The 19301-nt window shown below is 42.1% G+C and overlaps 1 protein-coding gene across 5 annotated transcripts in view; it reads left to right on the top strand.

Moving 5' to 3' along the window:
- sptbn2 (spectrin, beta, non-erythrocytic 2) overlaps positions 1 to 18686 on the top strand; it is a 43722-nt gene extending 25036 nt beyond the window's left edge. For 2 of the 5 annotated variants that reach the window (XM_068601010.1, XM_068601012.1), the window contains 38 exons: positions 1928 to 2079; positions 2332 to 2505; positions 2838 to 2929; positions 3094 to 3174; positions 4080 to 4195; positions 4414 to 4526; positions 4612 to 4799; positions 4909 to 5026; positions 5168 to 5326; positions 5427 to 5729; positions 6389 to 6542; positions 6634 to 7028; positions 7139 to 7402; positions 7486 to 7697; positions 7891 to 8028; positions 8148 to 8367; positions 8539 to 9075; positions 9829 to 10031; positions 10123 to 10213; positions 10457 to 10603; positions 10961 to 11224; positions 11474 to 11698; positions 11802 to 11891; positions 12057 to 12335; positions 12436 to 12566; positions 12687 to 12891; positions 13001 to 13375; positions 13472 to 13716; positions 13821 to 13959; positions 14119 to 14203; positions 14473 to 14669; positions 14803 to 14927; positions 15039 to 15114; positions 16107 to 16184; positions 17182 to 17354; positions 17458 to 17631; positions 17752 to 17794; positions 17918 to 18686. In XM_068601010.1, coding sequence (XP_068457111.1) covers positions 1928 to 2079; positions 2332 to 2505; positions 2838 to 2929; positions 3094 to 3174; positions 4080 to 4195; positions 4414 to 4526; positions 4612 to 4799; positions 4909 to 5026; positions 5168 to 5326; positions 5427 to 5729; positions 6389 to 6542; positions 6634 to 7028; positions 7139 to 7402; positions 7486 to 7697; positions 7891 to 8028; positions 8148 to 8367; positions 8539 to 9075; positions 9829 to 10031; positions 10123 to 10213; positions 10457 to 10603; positions 10961 to 11224; positions 11474 to 11698; positions 11802 to 11891; positions 12057 to 12335; positions 12436 to 12566; positions 12687 to 12891; positions 13001 to 13375; positions 13472 to 13716; positions 13821 to 13959; positions 14119 to 14203; positions 14473 to 14669; positions 14803 to 14927; positions 15039 to 15114; positions 16107 to 16184; positions 17182 to 17354; positions 17458 to 17631; positions 17752 to 17794; positions 17918 to 18130 — 6974 coding nt within the window. In that variant the 3' untranslated portion in view covers positions 18131 to 18686. The remainder of the gene's footprint in view (positions 1 to 1927; positions 2080 to 2331; positions 2506 to 2837; positions 2930 to 3093; positions 3175 to 4079; positions 4196 to 4413; positions 4527 to 4611; positions 4800 to 4908; positions 5027 to 5167; positions 5327 to 5426; positions 5730 to 6388; positions 6543 to 6633; positions 7029 to 7138; positions 7403 to 7485; positions 7698 to 7890; positions 8029 to 8147; positions 8368 to 8538; positions 9076 to 9828; positions 10032 to 10122; positions 10214 to 10456; positions 10604 to 10960; positions 11225 to 11473; positions 11699 to 11801; positions 11892 to 12056; positions 12336 to 12435; positions 12567 to 12686; positions 12892 to 13000; positions 13376 to 13471; positions 13717 to 13820; positions 13960 to 14118; positions 14204 to 14472; positions 14670 to 14802; positions 14928 to 15038; positions 15115 to 16106; positions 16185 to 17181; positions 17355 to 17457; positions 17632 to 17751; positions 17795 to 17917) is intronic. The other 3 variants (XM_068601013.1, XM_068601014.1, XM_068601011.1) reach the window with 2 other exon arrangements.
- Positions 18687 to 19301: the final 615 nt, after the last annotated feature.

Below are 19301 nucleotides of genomic sequence, written 5' to 3' on the forward strand. Positions count from 1 at the left end.
TGATATCTTTGAGCTTAGGTAAACTAGGAAAAAGCCCACGTCAGGAAGACAAAAGGGCCGATAGCTAAGATAGCAGAACAAACCTGTTTCTGACACTTCTCCAACACTTCAAATATGCTTGTAGGCCTTGAAAGTCACCACATTGAATTAACATATTTGTGCTGAATCTGGAAATTGATTAACTCAAGACAACACATTGAGGGCTTTTTTATAAAACGTGTTGATTCATGTATATTTGTGCTTTTGCACCTATTAACCTTACTGTCTTTGGGTTTACCTACTGTTGAACTATTTGTCTGGAGTGCTTGTGCCCTTTCAGTGTTACTCAGCCCTCAAGCAGGAAATTAGAGCGATAGAACAGGGTGAGACATCAGTAAGTGATACTTTACTTTATAACACAGTGCTCGCGCTTCCTCTGCAGTCTTGTGCAAGGTATGGATATTTTAAGAACCAGCTGCTGTACGGCACAAGAATACACCCGAATAGACTATCCTGGGTATTCATACTACTAGCAGGTACATGCGACTTATACCAGTAGTGAAAACAAAGCTATGTTGATCCTGCTCATTAAATCACTAGACAAGGCCACATAAAGTCAAAACTCTACATGTTACCTTTTTTATTACCAGAATCACAGAGAGGTAAAATACAAAGATCACAGCAGTAAGGGTATTTTAATCACGGTAATAACATTAGCTGTTTCAGAAAATTATTATCTGACTGCTTTAAATCTTCTGTTAAAAAACAACATTACAGGAAGCTATCTGTAATCCTTATTTCAAAAGAGCAAGAGGTCAAGCGTTGTGTTCTTTGGTATTACTCCACCCGAGAAAGCTTGTTTGAAATTTCAACATCTTGTTCTGTTTTTAGCAGACAGTTGGCAGAGCAGTTATTTGCACAACATGCTGGCTTTGGTCACTTCACATTGCTCACTCTTTTTGGAGTGGCTTTGTAATTCTTTCACAACATTAAGATCATGTAATGATGCTAAATAAATGCTTAAATTGAATAGGAAGGAGGAACATTTGTTTACAGACCTGTCGAGATACCTCCCCTCATGGCTGATTTGATGCAGCATATGAAGCACACAAGTTGTAACTTTTGGGTTCATGTGTTAGACCAAGCTGCTTTTAAGGCTATTTCTTATTGTTTTATGAGAGATGTTTTCTTCACCTTTTTTTATATTTAATTTCACACGGATGCATGTAGTCTTTATTTTGTTATCTTATCATCACAGCTGCTCCTCTGATCTATTTACTGTCAGTTTCAGGGTTTTTCTGTGTTGTCTTGTATTAGGTGCAGCGCATTAAGTACAATGCTAGAATGGTGTTTTCAAAAGGCAGGAAGACCTTGTGTCCTAGAAATGAGGTCACCTTGTTAGGTGGCAAAGCAGGATTAGCTTCTTACTCCCTTGGTCCATATGTCTGAGCTGCTGTTACAGCTTAATTTACTGTGATTCTTTTTTTAGTCCTGCTTCAATAGAAAAACAGCAAATTGCATTGTCTTTATGTACAATTTTGCATTGTCACTTTCCTCTCCTAAAATCACATGATTGGAGTAATTGGCAATGTACATGTGAGCAGAGTCATCAGTAAACGTTGGTCTGACGAGTGAAAACCTCTCACTAAGCAGTGATCCCATAGAATTAATAGCATAGCTTATCTGTGAAATGAACTGCTCAGGACACGGGCTTAAGTCTGTATGATTTACTGTCACGTGTGTGCTCTCAAAGTTGTTGATTGTGTTGGTATTTGTTTTCGCACCAAATTGATTCTTTATAAATATGAATTTCCCTTACAGTTTGATATTGATGCCAGTGGCATGTCAGTCACGGGAGGCAATTGTACTCAATTGTAAATCAACTTCAACCCCCCACTCTCTCTCTCTTTCTTTCCCTCTCTCCCTCTCCCTGTTGTTTCTTTTGCAGATGAGCGTGAAGCAGTACAGAAGAAGACCTTTACCAAATGGGTAAACTCTCACTTAGGCCGAGTGACTTCTCGCATTGGTGACTTATACACCGACCTGCGTGATGGCCGCATGCTAATCCGCCTTCTGGAAGTGCTTTCGGGAGAACAGCTGGTCAGTGTCACACAGGAACCACATCTCTCCGTCTTTACCCATACCCATACCCTGACCCTGCACCACAAGTCAGGAGGAATTAGAACTCATGATCTACATTTCTTCTTTTTTGTGTGTGCTATATATCTCCTCCTGCTTCTACATGTTTTGCTTATTTTAAATGACTTTCAACCTTTTGTCTTTTTGTATGTTGTAATCACTTTTGTTCATAAATTTCAACATGGGTCTTTGTTTTTTCTCTGCTACCCTCAGCCAAAGCCCACCAAGGGCCGCATGCGTATCCACTGCCTGGAGAATGTTGATAAAGCCCTGCAGTTTCTGAAGGAGCAAAAGGTCCATCTAGAAAACATGGGTTCACATGACATAGTGGATGGGAATCATCGTCTCACCCTGGGTCTTATCTGGACCATCATCCTTCGCTTCCAGGTATTGTATAGAGTCGTGTTGAAGAGTGCGTGCCACGTTGCTGAAGTAAGTTCGGCTTTGAGACATCAGGTCTCTGCATTGAGCTTAGCCCATCCTCAAACTCACAAAAACTGTAATGGAGGTAATACTGCTGCAATGGGATTTAAAAGTTATTTGTGCTAATATTTTATTCCAACTTACTGCCGTTATTTTTTGAATCCTCCCTGAAATGTGGTATAATATACTACATATACCTTAATACATTATAGTCACGACATTCCGAGGTCCAGTTATATAGCCTTTGTGTAAAGTGATGTGGGCACAGTCTTAACTAAAGAATGCTATGCTGACAGATCCAGGACATTAGTGTGGAGACAGGGGACAACAAGGAGAAGAAATCTGCTAAAGAGGCCCTGCTGCTTTGGTGCCAAATGAAAACTGCTGGGTGAGAAAAGAGTGGGAAAGGGATGACTTAATCACACAGGCTAAATACTTTTGACATGTTGAAGACATATTAAACCATTTATGATAATTGTGGTTTTACTGAAGTGGTAAGTGATTATGCTGTGAAGAGTTAATGATTGATGACTTCTGATCTGGTCTTTGCAGATACCCCAATGTCAACATCCACAACTTCACCACGAGCTGGAGAGATGGCCTGGCGTTCAGTGCCATCGTGCACAAACACAGGTCATTGACTTCTTCCTGTTGTACTACAATACAACAACAGGCTCCTGTTAAGCACCAACTTGTGATTGGTTATAACAAGTCTTTCCTTTAAAGAATCTTTCTTAACCTAATGATGAACACCTGTCGCAGAAACATGGGTGTTAAGGGTGTTTTTATCCCCTTTTCTATTGTGGTCTCCTCCTACTCCCTTTCTTCAAACAGTCTGCAGTATGGCTAAAAGGATGAAAATAGGGAGTAAGATGACCTAGATCACAGAAATAATAACCTAGTTATTTTTCTATGACGAGCCATGTTTGATAACTCTCTTGCACACCCTGCTGTTCAATACACTGAATGTCTCAGGTGATACTCGATCTATAAATGCAAACATTGCTTTCATTAGTTAGTGAATCGTGGGATATTCATGTAACCATGACGCTGCCATTTACATGATCAGGCCCCTTTCAAACTGCAGTAGAGTCAGCAGACACTCACAATAATGCAAATATTTTTCCCGTTCCATTGTTAAAGCAATGTGACTTTATGAATTAAGAACATGCTGTGGAGTATAATGTTTCATGACCATTTTACAATTCAAACCACTAGATATGAACACTTTTTGTCTTCATTCTCATATTTTGGAAATGCCAATGCATGCCTATTTGGTCATTAAAGTGATTTACCAATTTGACATCCCTCCAATGCATAATTAAGCCAAAATTCAAACCTGGTTCAGGCAAGAATAAGCAATAAATAATCAGTACATTTAGACATGTTTTGGAGTGGACTGCAAAAGGTTTAACACTATAGAACAAATAGGTGGGGCTATATGTCTATATGTTAGCCTGAATGATATTGCTATTAGTTTTCACCCTGCTTTGCCAGCTGTAATTATTCAAACCAGAATTGTTTTCTGGCCTTTGCAGACCCGATGTGATTGAGTTTGACAACTTGAAGAGGTCCAATGCTCACTACAATCTCCAGAATGCTTTCAATGTGGCTGAGAAGGATCTTGGGCTCACCAAGCTGCTGGACCCAGAAGGTGAGTGGGTACATATAACATGACGCATTCCTGTCACAAGTAACGCTGACTGCCTGACACCGTCCACTAACTGTTGTTCGAAACAGATTGATGGCAACACTACATCACTTATCAGCTACAGTGGTATCACAAAATGCATGTCCAAAGATAGTAATAATTTGGCACCCATTAATGCTGATTTGATAAACAAACATAACTGTTGTTTTTTTCTCCTCCAGATGTTAATGTTGATCAACCTGATGAAAAGTCCATCATTACCTATGTGGCAACCTATTACCATTACTTCTCGAAGATGAAAGCCCTGGCAGTGGAGGGCAAGCGAATTGGCAAGGTTAGCTGTGTGTTTGTGTACATTATTTGAGAGTCAAGCGTTTGGCCACAAGTTGCCTTGATTCACAGATCCCTCTCGGTTGCAGGTACTGGACTATGCTATTGAGGCTGACCAACTGATAGAGAAGTATGAGAGCCTTGCCTCGGAGCTGCTCATGTGGATCGAGCAGACCATAGGAACGCTTAACGATCGACAGCTAGCTAACTCACTGAATGCTGTGCAAAACCAACTGCAGGCTTTTAATTCCTACCGGACTGTGGAGAAACCCCCCAAGTGAGTGGGTTTTTGTAAACCAGTGAATGACCCCATGCTTGTTATCCATTAGGATCCAAAGTGAGAGACTGTACATTATGTCCAACTAAGGTGGTTTCTGCCCCCACAGATTTACAGAGAAGGGAAACTTGGAAGTTCTCCTCTTCACTATCCAGAGCAAGATGAGAGCAAACAATCAGAAAGTCTACATGCCCAGAGAGGGTAAACTCATCTCCGACATCAATAAGGTATGGGTTGCTCTATAAAAGGACTAGTAATGGTTTTCCATCAAGAAACCTCTAATAATGTGCTGCAAGCAACATGTAGCATGTATGCAGTATTGGTATCCGAGTTGCAGGTCACCAACTTCCTGTGTTTTCATGTGGCAGGCATGGGAGCGACTGGAAAAGGCCGAGCATGAACGAGAGCTGGCACTGAGGAATGAGTTGATTCGTCAGGAGAAACTGGAGATGCTTGCTGCACGTTTTGACCGCAAAGCAGCTATGCGGGAAACATGGCTGAGTGAGAACCAGAGACTGGTGTCCCAGGTAATATAATTAAAGATGTGTCTTCGAACACATTCGTATTTCTGACTTGAATACATTGAACAGTTTTGATGTGATTAAGCTCAATTTCCTCTTTCATTAGGACAACTTTGGAACTGACTTGGGAGCTGTGGAAGCGGCCACTCGTAAACACGAAGCAATTGAGACAGACATTGGGGCATATTGGGAGCGTGTGGCTGCTGTGGAGGCTGTTGCCAAAGAGCTGGAAGCGGAGAGGTACCATGATGTGCGGCGTGTAATTGCGCGGAGGGACAATGTACTTCGACTCTGGGAATACCTTAAAGAGCTTCTGGCTGCACGCCGAGAACGACTGAACGCCCATCGTGACCTACAGAGACTGTTTGAGGAGATGCGCTACATCATGGACTGGATGGCAGACATGAAGGTACTGATCCAACACAACACATACATACTTTATTTAGCTTGTTTAAAATTGAGCATGCATGCCTCTCCCTACTACTTTGAGGGCGTGGTATCATTAGCCACCCACCACCTGAAATAAACATCGTACTATTTGCTGCTTTTTAAGCTTTGACCTGTTGCAATGTGAGCATTTGAGGTCTTCTTTACATTTCGCGGTTGAGAAACAGTTAAAGGTGTTTTATTTGATCTGGGGTGGAGTTGTTTAGTATATTCATCCATTTCTTTTGTATTTTTTTAATGTCTTGGGGATTCAGTTGACTGTTGCCACATAATTAGAATGCTTGTGTACAGTTTATTGACTTTATTTAATTGTATTTGTAGCAGCACGTCAATGGTCTGAAGATACAGGTTGTTGAAATTTTGCTGTCAGCCGTTACTGGTTTTTGGCCATTTAAAATATTACCATGTCCCAAACATAGCTCATAAAATGGTGATGATTCAACATTTATGAATATTTATTTGCTTTAAATGTTGCTCACTCTTCACACATCCTGGTGGTGGACACAAGACCAGAACGAGATTTCTACCTTGTAGGGGGTGGTTGCAAACAGTTTGGTGGTTCTCTTTAAAATTCTATTTATATGAAATAAACAAATCTTCCACTGAACTGTTCTGTTTTAGGGTCGTCTGCAGTCGCCTGACAGTGGCAAACATTTGCATGATGTGTTAGACCTACTGCAGAAACACAATCTGGTAGAGGCTGACATTTCCGCTCAGGCCGAAAGGATCAAGGCTGTTCAGGGAGCAGCACAGCGCTTCACTTCCTATGAACAGGGTGAGTCTACGGGTCAAGTAGATTTAGATACATCTATTTGGGCACAAGATCTAACTGCCATGTATTCATTCCTGCCTTTTCTAATTACCAGCCTACAAACCGTGTGAGCCGGGACTAGTTAGTGAGAAGGTTGATCTCCTCGGTCAAGCCTATGAGGAGCTTGGTCAACTTGTTGGAAAACGCAGAGTGCGCCTCGAGGAGTCACGCCGCTTGTGGCAGTTTCTGTGGGATGTGGGAGAAGAAGCATCCTGGATTAGAGAGCAGGAACAGATCCTGGCCAGTGGAGACTGTGGCCGTGACCTCACTTCTGCCCTTCACCTGCTCAGCAAACACGAGGCCTTCACAGATGAGATGGCAGCTCGTTATGGCCCCCTGAGCAACAGCATTGCTGCCGGAGAAGCTTTGGTTCAGGAGGGACACTTTGGAGCCCCAGAGGTCACCGAGAGGATTGAAGACATCCGTGCACAGTGGACACATCTGGAAGAGGTGTGTGGTGATCACGATTCATTGTATTAGTACAGTATAAATGATTGCATTCGATGATTTTTTTTGTTTTTTGTGTGTTTCTAACTTTTTCTGTTTTACTTGTTCCCCAGACAACTAGGCTCAGAGAGCAGAGCCTCAAAGAAGCTGTGGCCCTGCACCAGTTTCAAACAGATGCTAATGACATGGAGGCATGGATCAGGGAGACACTTAGACAGGTATCAAGTCAGGAGGTGGGCCATGATGAGTTCTCCACCCAAACTCTCGCTCGCAAGCAGAGGGAGGTAGAGGAGGAGCTCCAGAGTCACCGCCCCGGCATCGACTCCCTGCATGAGCAGGTCCAAGCACTGCCTCAGGCCTACATGGACTTCCCTCAGGTATGTGTGCTTTATTTTTCTTACATTTCTTCAGTGATGGCTTACAATTTGTGATGCTCAATATTGTTTATGGCTGACTTTAGGTGGATGGTCGCCTACCTGCTATTGAGCAGAGTTATGAAGAACTAGAGTCTCTGTCAGTAGCTCGGCGCCAGGCTCTGGAAGGTGCCCTGGCCCTATACCGCATGTTCAGTGAAGCTGGTGCCTGCCAGCTCTGGGTGGAGGAAAAGGAGCAGTGGTTAGATGGCATGGAGATCCCTACCAAACTGGAAGACTTGGAGGTGGTGCAACAGAGGTTAGTCTGGCCGAAACAGGAGAATGTTAACGAAGAAGGTTTAATTTATTAGAAATCGTATCCCTTGAAAAGGTGTGAATTAATAGGTATTCTGTCACAAATAGTTTTATCATCTACAGAAATATTTAGTCTAAATTAGATTAGACCTTTAAGAATGAGTGAATTGATGCTAGTCTATTATTTATGGCTGCAGATTTGAGACTCTGGAACCTGAGATGAACAACCTAGGCACTCGTGTCACTGATGTGAACCAGGTGGCCGAGCAGCTGCTGAGCTCCGACAACTGTAACAAAGACCAAATCCATCAGACACGAGACCAACTCCACAACAGGTCAGAGCTAACATATGAGGCCCAGTAAAACCCACGATTCAACAAAGAAATACATTTGTACTCAACAAGCACCGTGGTTAGCATTTTAGCTAAAATTTAAAATTTGCTCTGGTCCCTAGATGGAAGGAGTTCGAACAAATGGCTGGCCAAAAGAAAGTTGCTCTTGAGTCGGCCCTTAACATTCAGAACTACCACTTGGAGTGCAACGAGATCCAAACTTGGATGAAGGAAAAAACCAAAGTGATTGAATCCACCCAGAGCCTGGGCAATGACCTGGCTGGAGTGATGGCTCTGCAACGCAAACTCACTGGCATGGAGAGGGACCTGGAGGCTATTCAGGTATGGAAATGTCACATGCAGTGACTTATTGTTGAGGAATGGGAACAAAACGGACTGTGTAATATAACTTTTAGAAATCAAGTAAAGTAGTAGTAAGATTATTTTGGGCTTCATGTTGAGGTATCTTCTCGTCATATCTGCGTTAGATAATGATGTTTCATATCCTTTCAGGGCAAACTGGATGACCTGAGAAACGAGGCTGAAAAACTGGCCATGGAACATCCAGATCAGGCTGGAGAAATTCAAGGACACCTGGCAGAGATTCAAGATGTGTGGAAGGAGTTGAACGCAACCATGAAGCGGCGCGAGGAGTCATTGGGCGAAGCCAGCAAGCTGCAGGGTTTCCTCAGGGATCTGGATGACTTTCAGTCCTGGCTGTCCCGTACCCAGACAGCCGTGGCCTCAGAGGACATCCCAACCTCTCTGCCTGAGGCTGAGAGTTTGCTAGCCCAGCATGAGAGTATTAAGAATGAGGTGGATAACTATAAGGAGGACTACGAGAAGATGCGAGCGGTCGGTGAGGAGGTGACCCAAGGCCAAACAGATGCCCAGTACATGTTCTTGGCCCAGAGGCTCCAGGCACTCGACACTGGCTGGCATGAGTTGCGTCGCATGTGGGAGAACCGCCACAGTCTTTTGGCCCAAGCCTTTGACTTCCAGAATTTCTTGAGAGATGCAAAGCAGGCCGAGGCTTTCCTCAACAGCCAGGTTAGGAAAATACAATATGGAATTAAAGCATGCACCAGAGAGTTATGTAAACTTAATTCATTCTTTGAAACAAAAATCATGTATCAACGTACTGCTTTATTGGTCGATGTCTACAGTCCCAACAGTTAATGTCAAATTCTTAAATATAAGATATATTGAATCATATAAGTGGAGGATTAGGTCTTTAAGCAGAGAATGGGTTCAACATGACTTGCAAAATCAATTTCTCAATCTCAATTCATTATAATTGTTAAATCAAATTGATTCAATGTTCGGGATTTGCGATGCCAAAAGTAATGTAGTAAAATATTTTTCAGGCTTAAATTATTTTTTTTAATGCAACACTGCTAGTAATCAGAAATATGTTTACCCTCATATTTAATCATTAAGTATTATGCTTCTGTGGGTATTTGTGGTTTGTTTACATCGGTGCCCTGTTTTGCATTTTCACTCTCTTGGAGGAGAGAAGTTAGATGCACTGTAAGTGGGCCATAGGCTTAGATCTGTATGTATCCGCAATCCAAAGAGAGCTATCATACTTTTAAGTGGCACCAAAATAATTGAAGAGGAAATTAAATAATATTATGGATTCAAAGACAGCTGCAGCTAAATTATATTTGTGACTTTTTCGTATTTGTTTTAATCTTGATACAATATTTACAGGAAGCACACAGGCTGCAAAAAACATTGGAATTGGATAATTACACATAACACATGTTTAAAACAATACTCATTCCTTTCTTCTCTGTGTAGGAGTATGTGCTGTCCCACACGGAAATGCCCACCAGTCTTCAAGGAGCAGAGGAGGCCATTAAGAAGCATGAGGACTTCCTCACCACAACAGAGGCCAGTGAGGAGAAGATAACTGGTGTGGTGGAGGGTGGACGGCGCCTCATTAATGATAGTAATGCTAACTCTGATAAGATCCAGGAAAAAGTTGATTCCATCCAGGAAAGGTTCGAACAAATTTTATTCATTTTATTTATTAATAGTGTAATAATATTTGAAGAAAAGATGTTCATTTAGCTATCTGCTTATTTTATCCAGGCATCTGAAGAATAAGGAGGCAGCAAATGAATTGCTGGCTAAGCTTAAGGACAACCGTGAACTGCAGCATTTCCTACAAGATGGACAAGAGGTAAAACATATTTTTTAAATGAAATAGCATAATGAATAAATAATTAAAGATGGTAACAGGATACATTTGTGAAATTCACCTGGAATTGTGAGTAGAAATGATTTCTTTAATCATAAGAAACAAACTATAGAATTTGTGTTAACTTTTTTATTTATGTATTTATTTATGTTATGTAACATATGGCACAGTTAATAATATAAAGAAATATTACTTAATCCATAATGCTATTCTTTTTTTCTGTAGCTCACGTTGTGGATAAATGAGAAGATGCTGACGGCACAGGACATGTCTTATGATGAGGCCAGAAATCTTCACAGCAAGTGGCAGAAGCATCAGGCCTTCATGGCAGAGCTGGCATCCAACAAAGACTGGCTGGACAAAATTGATAAGGTGTGACCATTTTTATATATATTGCCGTCAAATTAAATGTTGACATCAATTTATCTGCCTGATTGTCAGCATTATATTTAAAACACATTCTATGGACAATCTCTCTCGCTGGTTTCTTCCCTTTTTTCCCTGTGAAAAAGTTTTTACTATCTTTGTTTGGGGAGTTTTTCCTGATCTAATGTGAGGTCCCGGGACAGAAATGTTTTGTGTAGAGATTGTAAAGCCCTCCGAGGCCAATTTTGTATTTGTGATTTTGGGCTATACAAAATAAACTGAATTGAATCTCCCAGTAAAGACATTCCCAGAGCAAAATGAACCTGAATTCAAAATTGTTTCCTTGTTTCCTGTCTCCAAAAGGAGGGTCAGGCACTGGTGGCCGAGAAGCCGGAGCTAAAACCTGTTGTACAGCAGACCCTGGAGGACCTACAGCGTCAGTGGGAGGAGCTGGAGGGCACCACCCGCACCAAAGCCCAGTGCTTGTTCGATGCCAACCGGGCAGAGCTCTTTACACAGAGCTGCTCTGCTCTGGATGGCTGGTTGAAAAACCTTGAGGGTCAGCTGCATAGCGACGACTATGGCAAAGATTTGACCAGTGTCAACATCCTGCTCAAGAAGCACCAGGTAGAGCACACTGTTCAAACAAAGCTCAATCCATGCCATCTTTGCTGTTAAGGAATACTGTTAATTGTATACAAAACATATATTGTGATTTTTAACTGCTAAAAAGCATTTACAAATGGCATTTTATGAATCCTGCATTTTATGAATCCTGCATTTTATGAATCCTGCATTTGAGTGCTGAGTGCCAAATGTTAAGTGGACACTGACTTAAATGTTTATTTGTAATATCTTTGTACTGTTGCTGTGTAGATGCTGGAGCACCAGATGGATGTCAGAGAGAAGGAGGTGGAGTCCCTTCAGTCTCAGGCGCTGGCCCTGTCCCAGGAAGACGCTGGAATTGCTGAGGTAGATGGTCAACAAAGGCGTGTCACCGACAACTTCTCCAACCTTCAGGATCCTCTCAAACTAAGGAGACAGCGGCTACTGGACTCCAAAGAAGCACATCAATTTAACAGAGATCTGGAGGACGAAATTGTGAGTTGAATCACCTGATTGATTGCATAAATTCAATGTGAACGTTGAAGTCACTGTTTTGCCTGATACTCATGTCTTATTTACCCGCCTGCTTTTCACTCAGCTTTGGGTGAAAGAGAGGATGCCCCTGGCGACCTCCACAGAACATGGAAAAGACCTGCCCACGGTACAGCTGCTTATCAAAAAGAACCAGGTACAGTGGATACAATTACCATACTTTGTTTAAAATGTTGTAATGCAGGGTAATTAAAGGAAGATAACGATATCATTGGTATCTTTAAATTATTATTTGTTGTCAATGAGTATACATCTAAGGCAAATGTGAGATGCAACCTACCTTCTCTGTTTCTGAATTTAGACATTGCAGAAGGAGATCCAGGGCCACCAGCCTCGCATCGATGACATCCATGGACGAGGCCAGCCTCAGAGCCAGGTAGATGGCGAGAGACAGTCTGTCCTAGAGGAGCGCCTTGTTGAGCTGCGGGACCTCTGGGACCAGCTGATAGCCGAGACAGACAAACGGCATACTCGTCTAATAGAGGCAAATCGCGCCCAGCAGTTCTATGCTGATGCAGCGGAGGCGGAGGCCTGGATGGGAGAACAAGAGCTGCACATGATGTCAGAGGAAAAAGCCAAGGTAGGACGAGACAAAATAAGAGAAAATTGCTCTCGGTGCTGCTTTTTCCACACTCTTTTGTCTTGAGAAAATATCATATATTTTTTCATTTGTTTCCCAGGATGAGCAAAGCGCACTAGTGATGGTCAAGAAACACCAGACCCTGGAACAGGCACTTGAAGACTACGCCCAAACCATTCACCAACTAGCCAACAGCAGCCGCATTATGGTCAACGGTGAACACCCAGAAAGGTAACAACACACAAAAAGATCTAAATGTTGAAGTGTCAACTGTCACACAAGCCTTCTGATGAAAAACTTTGTACACCCACAACCACTGATCTGTGTTGCTCTCTTTTTTTCTTAACACAGCGAGAGAATCACCTTAAGACAAGCCCAAGTTGACAAACTATATGCAGGATTGAAAGACCTCGCTGAGGAGCGTCGTGGGCGACTTCAGGAGAGACTGCGACTGACCCAGTTAAAGCGGGAGGTGGATGACCTGGAACAGTGGATTGCTGAGAGGGAGGTGGTTGCTGGCTCCCATGAACTAGGACAGGACTATGAACATGTCACAGTACGTTATTTTTTCTTTCTCCGTCACATACTTTGGAGACCCTGAAGCTCAGGGAAATGTTGCTCAAATTAATTTTCCCACTTCTGCCCTGATTTTTTTCTTTCTACAGATGCTGAGGGACAAGTTTCGTGAGTTTGCTCGTGACACCAGCACCATTGGCCAAGAGCGTGTAGATGGTGTAAATGGGCTTGCAGATGACCTGATTGAATCGGGTCATCCTGAGAACGCTAGTGTGGCCGAGTGGAAAGACGGGTTAAACGAGGCTTGGGCTGATCTGCTGGAGCTGATTGACACACGCACACAAATGTTAGCAGCCTCCTATGAGTTGCACCGCTTCCATCAAGATGCCATGGAGGTGCTTGGACGTGTTAAGGAGAAGAGGGAAGGGCTGCCGTCTGACCTTGGCCGTGATCTAAACACCGTTCAGCATCTACACAGACAGCACAACACTTTCGAAAATGACATCCAGGCCCTTAGTGGACAGGTCAGCTGTCTGTTAATAAGGAGCTCTCACGTGAGATTCCAAGAAAGCCATGTGAGCAAAAAACTGAATGTCCCCTCTTCTTCTTTGACCTCATAGGTGAACCAGGTGCAAGATGATGCAGCACGGCTGCAGAAGGCTTATGCTGGGGAGAAGGCGGATGACATTAACAGGAGTGAACATGCTGTGACTTCTGCCTGGGAGGGCCTGCTTGAGGCTGGTCAGGCCCGCAGGCTCCTCCTGCTGGACACTGTGGAGAAGTTCCGTTTCTTCAACATGGTGCGAGACCTGATGCTCTGGATGGACGGTGTCAATCTGCAGATAGATGCACACGACAGCCCCAGGTGACATTTCATGCTTAATTTTCCAGTCACGGTAATGAATGCTGTTATAATCAGTGCGACAAGTATATTTAAATCTCACCCCATTCTCCTCTCTGTTGTCCCAGGGATGTGTCTTCTGCAGGTCTGGTCATTGCCAATCATCAGGATATCAAGTCAGAGATCGAGACCAGGGCAGACAGCTTTACTGCCTGCATCGAGATGGGGAATTCTCTCATCAACAACAATCACTATGCAGCTGATGAGGTAGTAGGCAGTGGTCCACTTTCACTGTTCTCTTCAGTCATGTTATTTCATATTTAAAATATTTAAAAAAGTGAGAAAACTTAATGGAATATTGTAGGTTTTGCTTCGAGTCAATCTTTTCATACGTCTTCTAATTACTGAATGTTCTTCGATTCACAGATCCGGGAGAAACTGTCTCAACTCAAGGAAAAGAGAGAGAAGATCAACAACAAGTGGCAAGACAAGATGGACCATTTACAAATCGGTATGCCTGCTTAGCATGTTTTATAGTCTACATAAGGGTGCATTCAATCTTATAGTGCCATGGCCGGGGATACTCTGTGGTTGCTACAGGGTAAAGGCAGAAGATCAAATACAAACGGGTACATCCAGTTTGAAGATTATCATGACATCCAGAATTCTTTCCTGTCAAGACCTGTGAGGTAAATGTCAAAATTCTACATTATTATTTGTTCACTCTCTTTCTTTTTATTTTTCTCTCTGTCTTCTGCTCCCCTTACCTCTGCTTCGCAGTACTGGAGGTGTTGCAGTTCGGACGAGATGCCTATGTGGCAGAGTCTTGGTTGGCAGGGCAAGAACCTCTGGTGCGAGCTGCAGAGCTGGGCTCAAATGTGGACGAGGTAGAGAGCCTAATTAAGCGCCATGAGGCCTTTGAAAAACTTGCTGCAGCCTGGGAAGACCGCTTTGTGCTGCTGGAGAAACTTACCACTGTAAGTAAAAAAAATACTCCCATCACATGCTGTGTATTTGAAAAATAGTTTGAGTTAATTAATGTAGACATGGCTTTTCCCTCACTTATGAGGTGTTAAGTTTAACTATCACCACTTACTTTACATCTTTCAGCTTGAGGAGCATGAGATCCAGAGGAGGCGAGAGGAAGAAGAGAGAGCAAGGCGACCCCCCACACCACCCCCAGTAGAAGTGGCACAATCTGAAACAGAAAGTCATGTGCATGACTCTGCAGCCAGGTAAACCAAAGAGGACTTCTAATCGAGCAGAGCGGTGTTGATGTATAGTGTAATTTGACATTGTTTTCATTATATTGTATTAACATTCTTTTCACTCGCTCTCTCACTCAGAACCAGTTTGGACCAGACCACACTCAATCAGTCTGTGTCGGTGAATGGAGTTCATAGCGACAATGACACATCGCAGGTGAGTCTTTTGTAGATCCAAATCCTTTTAATATTACAGGGCTTCTGCTCTGTGGTTCAACAGTCATTTATAAAAAATATAATGTTTTTACAGGTCCAATTAAATGTTTTACCAGAGGTCTCTGGCATATCCTGTAAAGTCTTTTCCATGTTTCATGCCTCATTGTTTTTTTCTGACATGGATTTATAGGAAATTCACTCATTCAATCAATATTATTACATTGCATTATTGTTAACATAGCATGTCCACATCTAATAGTAATACATTACTGACAAAAACATGGATGAATATTATTTAAATGTACAAGTTGTAAAAGTATATTTTGAGTTTATTACACTACATGCATCACTGTATTTAAGTGTGTGTCTCTGCCTGTTCTACTCTAATCAACAGTGTTCTTTTGACACATATCCCCTTGTTGTATTGTGACTTTGCGACTATCTAATTGACAGAAACATCTATCATTTTACCAGAAAATTGCCAGGAGAGTAAAATTCCTAAAACAAATCTAAATGGAGCGATATTTTATGGCCAGGATAAGCAGCAAAGTTGTTACTATCAGTATTGTTGATGACTTCCACAGTACAAACTAATGTGAAGTGTGAAAGCAATTTTTCTGAAATGAATCAGTGCCACCTGGGATTTGCAGAGCAAGAAACTAACCCAACACCTCAGGGACCCTGAGTCACTTGGACAGTGCACACTTGAGGAGGGGTTGGGATCAGGGGAGGACACAGTCAACATCTATGTATGTTACACTGTCCAAGTGAAAATCCTCACTGGCAGAAGTGAACATATTAAATGTGACTCATTTAAAGAAGGGGCGACATCTCTGTATGAATGAAACTTCATCAATTTGATGGTTTATTGACATCGTTGTTGAGCCAATCATAATGGTATTCCGCCTGAACAAAGTCCTAGAAGTGTTTGTAACTTTCAAGTTTCTGCCACAAACGAGACTTCTTAACAATTTCTTATTGCGTTTTCATCAGCAGTCATTATCGCTATCGTTGTCAGTGGGAAAGAAATCAGAGCCTAAACGTGTGTGTAAGCCAAAGCAGCCGGAGCGTGTGAGTACCAAGCCGTGGTCGGCTTTGTAGCTTCCCCTCGCCCCGTCACAGCCTCCGCTCAGCTCCTGGTCAACTGCAGTGCCTCTTTTCTTCTGTTGAGAAGCCATTGCTCTCTATCACAGATGCAAACCATCGCTTTATTTATCCATGTTTCATTGATGAGTCCCATTGCTGTTTAAAGGCATGATGCAGATTCATGAACAGATTGTTCTCATGTATCAGTCTGCTGTTGTATGCGTGCTCATATTGACCAGGACACGAGTTAATGTAAATGTGAAGCTCGGAGTTGTAAATGTGCTAATGTGGTGATAATTGTAGCTGGTTTATATGTACCTTGTTTTAGTAATTCCCCATATGTGTAAACTTCCTGTGATGAGTGTGAACGTCATTTAACAGCTCGTTGTAGAAAAAAAAGGAACAAGAATGTCTCCAAATATTTTCATCTGCCGTAATTCAGTACTTTAAAAGGCATCTTATAGTCTTTGGATTTTGTATTTAAGATTCATGAAGTAAATTCAATCTTGAATTCTTCATCGAAGAGATGTTATTGGTTTAAGGCTTTACAGAGTTGAACTATAATTATGTGTTTTGTCTGTATTTGTGTGGTGCAATGATTATTGATTTATAGAGACATGACTAAGGAGGCAAAGACTAACATAAGAACATTACAAATCATGTCTGCCTCTGTTTCAATCAAAAAGTATATTAGGTTGCCTAAGTATGGTTTGATTCTTTTTTTTTTTTTTTTTTTTACATTTTAACTATCCATGTTCAGTGTAGCATGCATTCATGCCTGGTTATTTTAATTGTATATCAGTGCACTGTGTGTTTATGTGGACACTGTTATTTCAGGTAATCATACAGTGCCGACAAAAACAAACGTCATCATGACTTTTCACGTATGGCTGTGAATGGCTGCTTTGCTGCTCACTGCTTCCATCCAGTCCAATGTTTTTCGACCTCCTCACAACCATTCATGTTCTGGTTTTAACCACAGAGCTCTGAGTCTGAGTCTGTGAACGGACCAGGCAGGGACAGTGGGCTGGCATCCTCTCGCCTTGATCCTTCTGCCACGTTACCGAGTAGGGGTGGAGCAGAGCCAGATGCCATGGAGGGGATGCTCAATCGCAAACAGGAGATGGAGTCCCACAGCAAAAAGGCAGCTACGAGGTAAGTGTTGTTAACTGTCAAATGACTTTAAATAGTCATTGGAGAGCCAAGACGATGAAGACAATCACAGTGCGTTTCAACTGCCTTTTCTTTGTTCCTTTAGGTCCTGGCAGAGCGTGTACTGTGTCCTCAGAAAAGGAAGTCTTGGTTTCTATAAAGACGGCAAGAGCGCGAGCAATGGCATTCCATACCACGGAGAGGTACCCATCAGCCTCGGAGAGGCTGTGTGTGAGGTAGCAAACGACTATAAGAAGAGGAAATTTGTATTCAAGCTCAGGTGAGAATTGAGGCAATTTAAAAAACTCAGAAAAAGGATTCCCGAGAGTATGTTTTTCACCCTGTTAAGCTTTATGGCTTATATTTGACTAATGGTTCACATTACCAACACTGTCTGCAGGCTCGGGGATGGAAAAGAGTACCTGTTTCAGGCAAAGGATGAGGTAAGAAGTATAAAACAGAATTACTCTCCTCAAATAAGTAGTTGAATACAAACTGTGTGTGTGTGTGTTGTGACTAAGCTTGATGGTCATAAAGTATAACACATGTTTTTTGTTTGTTTAAAGGCTGAGATGAGCTCCTGGATCCGTTCCATCATCAGCTCTATTCCAGCAGGATCCGCAGATTCGCCCGTAGGTCCACGGGCCCTCAGTCGTGCCATGACGATGCCTCCCATTTCCCCCAGCTCAGGTGAAGCCGGAGGTGTTACCATGCGCAACAAGGACGGGAAAGACAAGGATCGCGAGAAGAGGTTCAGCTTCTTTGGCAAGAAAAAATAGAACACTTGTGTTATCGCTGGAACATGTCTAAATTTCAACAAACTGAAGCAGTCAGAAATCAAAGAACAGACAGGTAACACAAACACACTGCTCTCAGCGCAGACCCCGAGGACTTTGTCGACAGCTACTGTATGCGGCTTACCGAGAACTTTTTGTTTGCTTTCTCTCTTATGCTCTCCCTCGCCCATTTTAACCTGCCATTTACCTATTTAACTTTTCGTTCACTGAATTCACATTTCACATTTAGCTGCACCCAATACCTCTAATCCAAATTTAGGCAATTTCTGCCAACCAGCTTATTGGTCTAAATCACTGGGTGGCATTAGTAAGATTTCAGGACCAGTTCAGTTTCAATCCACCAAAACGTCCCTCCTTCAGAATGAATATTTTCTCTTCAGTGAGTCTTGACTGGGTCATGGTGGAAACTTTTTATCAATGGCCATTATTCTGCAAGAAATACAAAGGCCTAAGTAAGTAAGTAAGTAAGTACGAGTCTTGACTAGCGAAATCGTTTTCATGCCGTGTCACTAATAAAACAATGGATGGTGGCTTTCCACTGGGGTGCACTCTGGTTTTATTTCCCTGCTTTAAATGGCTCTCTGTTTGGGAGCATCACATCAGTCTCTTTTCCTGTTCTTGGTATTGATGTCATTACCTGACCGATTATTTTTGCTATTATTATTTATCTTTTGCTATTGCTGGTTTGAGAAAACAAGCTAATTAATTTGCCATTAGATAATCTTGATTCATGTTGTGGAGAGAAACACATTTGGTTAAATTAGTGGAGAATGTTGGGCTTGCCCTTGTATGTAATGTTTTGTTTTTTAGGAATGACAGTTGATGAGGTGTTTTGAGAAAAAATAAAGCTCATTAAATTTTAGAAGTGTGCAGTAAGTGATCACAAGTTTCATTGGACAAATAATATATATATATATTTAATAAGTGGTTATATTTTTTATTTTGTCTCTTATTTTTGCCTGTATTTGATCATTTTTTTGAGTGGTCTTTTCTGCTTGATTTTCAACTTTATCTTTTCTGTACAAAGCAGAGAAGATTAGTTTTCTAGTGTGTGTGTGTGTGTGTGTGTGCGCACGTGTGTGTGTGTGTGTGTGTGTGTGCGCGCGCGTGAGTTGTGGTGCTGTGGACTTTGCACGTTTATGTTATGAATGCC

Source organism: Clinocottus analis, unplaced genomic scaffold, assembly GCF_023055335.1.
Source record: "Clinocottus analis isolate CAN_PGR_092001 unplaced genomic scaffold, fCliAna1.0.p SCAF_5, whole genome shotgun sequence".
NCBI lineage: Eukaryota > Metazoa > Chordata > Actinopteri > Perciformes > Cottidae > Clinocottus > Clinocottus analis.